The 6,000-nt window shown below is 50.2% G+C and overlaps 1 protein-coding gene across 1 annotated transcript; it reads left to right on the forward strand.

Moving 5' to 3' along the window:
* Positions 1–269: 269 nt before the first annotated feature.
* LOC144179949 (uncharacterized) lies at positions 270–2,482 on the forward strand. The gene has a single exon (XM_077708365.1). The coding sequence runs from the start codon at positions 575–577 to the stop codon at positions 2,480–2,482; it is 1,908 nt and encodes a 635-aa protein (XP_077564491.1). The 5' UTR covers positions 270–574.
* The last annotated feature ends 3,518 nt before the right edge of the window (positions 2,483–6,000 follow it).

The following is a 6,000-nucleotide window of genomic DNA, read 5'->3' on the forward strand; positions in this document are numbered from 1 at the left end:
TATTTTTGGTATTTGTACGGTAGTTCTCCGCAGGATGAGCCCGAACGAACAGTAAACCGCAAACTCTACGCAATTTCTACAACCTACTGTCTGCTGGCACCATGTCTCTCTGTTTCAAAAACAGTCTTTGTTAACAAAGACCAGCGCGGGTAACGGGGACAGGACGAAGCGCAAACAAACAATTGTTCTTTCCAATTCGTCTTGCCCTCGTTACCCGCGCTGGTCTTTGCTAACAACGCATAAACCAGTTAGCCCACAATACCCCTTACTGCAATTCAAGAACAATAATTCGACGGTATAATACTTATGCCCGTTCTAAGTCCGCGCAAAGGCTACAGCGCAACATCTTTCTTGTTGACGACTCCTTCACTCAAAGTGCTCAGGTTCTAACGTTCCCTGGCTATAGTTAGCTTTCGGTATTTATTACTATATTTCGATTTTGCAATACATCTGTTTTAAAGAAGTTCTCTGACATTTAGATGGCCCTAAGATTCCCTGTGAAACGTATGCGCAGGCTTTCCGAGTCGCCTTGCGCGGACAGCATTCCCGTGCGTTGAATCATCCACGAGTCACAATGAGGAGTTTCGTCATACTTTCTGTGCTGGCCACCGTGCTCTTCACAGATGTGTACTGCTTCAGATTCAAATGCAAGGCGACCCTCAGTTGGAATGTCGCACCCGAGGATCACCCGGACATACCACGCGAACGCATCGAAAACCTCCTTCGGTGCCCCGAGGAACTGCACGGCTGCAGTGACACGCGAGTTAATTGCACGGAAGACTTGTACGCTGTGACTTGTTCGTGTGCCGACAACTGCCAAAGCTACGGAAACTGCTGTTGGGACGCCGGAATAACGCTCAAGTCTATGGTACCAGCAGAGTGCATCGCACGCAAGGTGGACAAATACGATTTTCGGAGATTTTACGCCATCACTGGGTGCCACCCGAACTGGTCCGATGACGAGGTACGGAGCTCCTGCGAAAATGCAGCACAACTTAAGGAAGACTTTTATTTGATTCCTGTCACCACTGAAAGACAGCTCACATACCTTAATGGATTCTGCGCCTTATGCAACTACGATTTGGACAACACCTCTGTGTTTTGGAGCGCATCTGGAAGTGGCAGAAACCTTCAGGTGAGCCCACCACAGTATGCCCTCGACAATAAAGACGTATTCTTCTGGCCGTGTGATCCATACTTGGTGCACGTGAAGACTTGCCCAGAAAATTCGAGCACTGAAATGAGGCGAAAATGTTCCACTTACTTCGCTCCCGTCAGAACGGAGGACAAGGAACTGATGGGAGAAACTGTGTACAAGAACGTGTACTGTGGTCTCTGCAACGGCCTGCAACTTTCTTCGATGAAATGTGTTCCGAAGCGGGCTATATTTCCACTTAGTAGTAAAATCCCTGTCCAAAGGTTCGTTTTCCGGGGTAATATTGTCGACCTCGTGAGACCTGTGCTGAGGCGGAGTTCCTGCTTCGCGTGGCACAACGGCGAGTGCTACATTCAGGCACCTCAAATAACTTTCTCCTATGCATCTACTGCGGCCGAAAATAAAACCATGGTAAATCCCTCGAAAATAACACTGACCAAACATGAACCCCACAATCTGCAGAACTATCTCTCAGGCATCTGCATCAGCCTCTCGCTCATATGCCTCTTTCTGAAATTCGTGGTGTACGTGCTTTACAAGAGTTCGCGAACGTTCTCTTCGCGGTACACCCTGTGTCTTTCGAAGACGCTGTTCTGGAGTCACCTGCTCTTCCTTCTCGGAAACAGCTTCAAATCGACCAAGCCCGTGTGTATCGGCGTGGCCATGGTCCTGCACTACGGCTTCCTGTCCACATTCTTCTGGACCAGCGTGCTGTCGTTCGACATCTGGAAGAATGTAGCAGCCGTCCGACTTTCTTCAAGCAGAACCGGCGGATTTCTGCTGTACGCCCTCATTGCCTGGGGAGGACCTCTGGTTGTGGTGGCTCTGTGTGCAGTGCTAAACTGGACCGCACCGGATTTTGTGCTATCCCCTCAGTATGGCCGCTCCTCGTGTTGGATCGGCAGCCTGTGGAGCCAGCTGACGTTCTTTCTGATTCCAATGATGGTGCTCCTTATGCTCAACATCGGCTTGTATATAAACATCATTGTTAAAATCCGAAACACGGCCAAGCGTGCAGCTGCCTTTGACTTCAAAGGTGGAGCCATACAGTCACACATGGGACTGTTCTTGAAACTAGCATTCATCATGGGCATGACCTGGCTTCTCGGCTTTGTTGCTGCCTTCGTTATTACTTTAGTGCTGGATATTTTTGTGATTGTATTAATCGGATTACAAGGTGTCTATCTGTTCTTCGGGTTCAAGGACTACCAGCACTTGCTTCCGAAACGATTCCACAAGAACAAAGCTCTGGCTATAGGAGTACCAACGCCGCTCACAGAGGTGCATCTTAGGGGAGAGACCTTAGCGAGAGAGACGTTCTTATAAGAAACCAGCGTGTAATTAAACAAAGACGAGGAAAGGTGCAGCACAAGAACAGCCGCTTCCAATTCCTTCTATTTCCTTCGTCTTTGCTTAAAGGGCTACTGAAGCGCTTTTAAAACTGGGCAATACTTTACTTTTTACAATTATTATGTTGGTCAGTTAATGCCTGTAAAGTTTTTTCGTCATTTGTACCTTGGGGACAGCGGTATTCGTCGTTAAAGTTGACCCTACGCTCCGCCCACTGCTCCCTGTCGCATCGCCGGAAGAGCGAGAAACTGAAAGGCAGCGACCGGAAGTAGCGTCATATTCGGAAGACGGCCGGCGACGTGCGCCGGCGCTTCGCTGTGTCCCACTGTTCTGGGCGAAGCTCCGAATTAAGCAGGCGTGTAATCTGCAGTTTATAAATCTTTATTGTGTAGAGTTGCTTCCGCGTCGATTTTTAACCGTAATGCTACTGTGTGATTCCCTAGAGCGACTCCTAGATACCAGAGATTCCCTACCCGAGCGCCCCTGCCTACTGCATTGCCTTCAACGAGTAGTCGCGGGGCCAGCCGCGTCGTCGGGTGCTCTGTGCTTCATACGGTGCTCTGTGCTTCATACAAATACGGAGGTACCCCAAGTTCCTGGTTCATTATTATAACGGAATTAGAAAATTTGTGGGACCACAGCGCTCTGGGCTTCCCGAACTTCTTGCTCGTTTTCCCGATCAACGTTGTTGGCTGTGACGACAAGCTTAGCTGAATAGCTAGATTTTAAGAAGAAATCAAGCAAGCTGAAAACATGAAGCGATTTCTGCGCGCGGAAGCACTCCGCACACTCGCCGGTCGTGCATGCCGTACGGTGCACGAAACGGCTCGCATCACGCATGCCGTGCAGCGCGCTCTCCGCTGCCGTCCGGAATCAAGGCCGTCGCGAAAAGCAAGGTAAACATGCAAGAGAGGATGATAGTGTGGTGAAAGAATTGTGCTAGGGATTGTCATCCAAGGTGATTTCGAAAGAGGTGTTCGAATTTGCATCGCGATGCGGAGCGCCGACCGGTCGCGGAGGTTCATCGACGGCAGCAAACGAACCTGCCCGAGCACGAGATGCGGCGAGAGGCCGATGGAGGGCGTTACCTGCGCGTAAGAATGAGCACAGCACCGATCGCTAGAATGACTATCAACGTAGGAATAAGGTTCCACATGCGAGAAAGGGGATGACAGTGTGGTGAAAAACTGTGTTGAGGATGGTCATTCGCAATTGTAGAGATAGCAGCGAGAAAGTATCTTCCTTAGTGCTAACCTAAAGTTCCCAACATCACCGGCAATCCGTGCAACCTGAGCCGGCTGCAGCTGTTGGGGAAGGCGTTCTAATGTTCGTCGGGGAAAGGCGTGCTGAGTTTTGGTTCCTCTACCTTTTGGGGGACAAGCAGCGTTCGGTTCGCCTATGTTAAATCTACATATGTGAAGCAATGCCACGTTCCACTGACCGGCCGAGCAGCGACTTGGCACCAGCACCTCCGCGCGACGCGGCGACCGGCGGCGGCCGCGCTGCCCGTGCGCATCGCAGGCCGCTGCACAGCGCTTGTTGCCGCGTGTCAAAATGTAAAAACAAAGTTCCACATTCGAGGATGGGGATGATGGTGGGTTGAAAAATTGTGCTAGGAATTGTGACTAACGCTCGGAGTGAAAGCGGCGAACAAATATCTGCACAACTTCCCTGCACCCGAGAAAGAGAAGTCGGCCATGAGTCGTCGGGGGAGAACCCCTTTCTAAATCTCACCGCGAGCTAACCTGTTGCGTTTATACTTCCCTCAGGCTTTCCTATTCTAAGGAAAGATTGTGTGAGCCCTCCATTCACCAGAAGACCTTCTGGCCCGTATCTGGACGGGAACCGAATCAGATCTTCAGGCCGAGCGGTCACCGCAGCACCGGCACTTCCGAATATGACGTCATCTTCCCCAGCCAATCGCGAAAGGCAGCCAGGGCTATCACCCTCTTTCTCGCGTGTGGAACCTTATTTTCACGTTGATAGCCATTCTAGCGATCAGTGCTGCGTTCATTCTTGCGCGCAGATAACGCCATCCATCGGCTTCTCGCCGCATCTCGTGCTCGGGCAGGTTCATTTGCTGCTGTCAGTACTGCCGTCGACAAGCTCCGCGACCTGTCGGCGCTCCGCATCCCGATACAAATTCGATCACCTCTTTCGAAATCACCTTGGATGAAATCCCAAGCACAATTTTTCACCACACTATCATCCACTCTCTTGCACGTTCACTTGCTTTTCGCGACGGCCTTGATTCTGGGCGGCAGCGAAGAGCGATCGCTGACGCGGCATGCGTGGTGCGAGCCGTTTCGTGTGCCCGTACGGGCATGAACGACGGCCGAGTGTGCGGAGCGCTTTCGCACAGAAAACTCTTCATGCTTTCAGCTTGCTTGGTTTCTTAAAATCTACCACTCAGCTAAGCTGTCATCAGAGCCAAAAGCGTTGATGGGGAAAACGAACAAGTTCAGGAAGCCCAGAGGGCAGCGGTCCCACAAAATTTCTAATACCTTATAATAACGGATCAGGAACTTGGGGTACCTCGTTATTTGTTTGAGCCCGTCGCTTCGCGTATGAAGCACAGAGCACCCGACGACGCGGCTGGCCCCGCGACTACTCGTTGAAGTCAATGCAGTAGCCACGGGCGCTCGGGTAGGAAATCTCTGGTATCTAGGAGTTGCTTTAGGGAATCACACAGTAGCATTATTGTTAAAAATCGACGCGGAAGCAACTCTCCACAATAAAGATTAATAAATTGCAGATTACACGCCTGCTTAATTTGGACCTTCGCCCAGACAACTGGGACACAGCGAAGCGGCGGCGCACGTCGCTGGCCGTCTTCCGAATATGACGCTACTTCCGGTGGCTGCCTCTCGGCTTCTCGCTCTTCCGGCGATGCGGCAGGGAGCAGTGGGCGGGGCGTAGGGTCAACTTTAACGGCGAATACCGCTGTCCCCCAGCTAAAAATGTTGAAATAAAGTTTATAGGCATAAACTGACCATTGTGATAATTGTAAAAAGTAGAGTGTTGCCCGGTTTTAAAAGCACTCCAGTAGCCCTTTAAGTTCGCGCTGGTTTCTTATAGGAATGTTTTTCCAACTAGCTTGCAACCCTCCGAGAGAGACGTTGTGCACCGATCGCCGGCTGCTGTAGAACCCGAGAAGACGAAATGACACTTGCCAGAAGAACCAACCAAAAATAACGGGACACTTGCGTCCCGTGGTTTCTTCTGCTCCAGACGGCTGAGTCATCCAAAAAATAAGACGTAAATGTCTATTTGTGCACACGCGTCAAACGCATCAACCGTTCATGCTTTCAAGTAAGAGCTTAAATAAAAATGTGGGCTTGCATGTGCATAGTTTTTATACTATTTTAGTTGTTCCATAGTTCTGTTACGCAAGTAGGTTAAGCTAAGAAAGGAAGCTGATAAAAATTCCTACAACAACGTGGTAAAAATTGATATCAAGCAACTCTAAGTTTTATGATTACTCGATTTCGGCC

Source organism: Haemaphysalis longicornis, unplaced genomic scaffold (assembly GCF_048455015.1).
Source record: "Haemaphysalis longicornis isolate Haplotype H1 unplaced genomic scaffold, Haemaphysalis longicornis Haplotype H1 scaffold_4, whole genome shotgun sequence".
Classification (NCBI taxonomy): Eukaryota; Metazoa; Arthropoda; class Arachnida; order Ixodida; family Ixodidae; genus Haemaphysalis; species Haemaphysalis longicornis.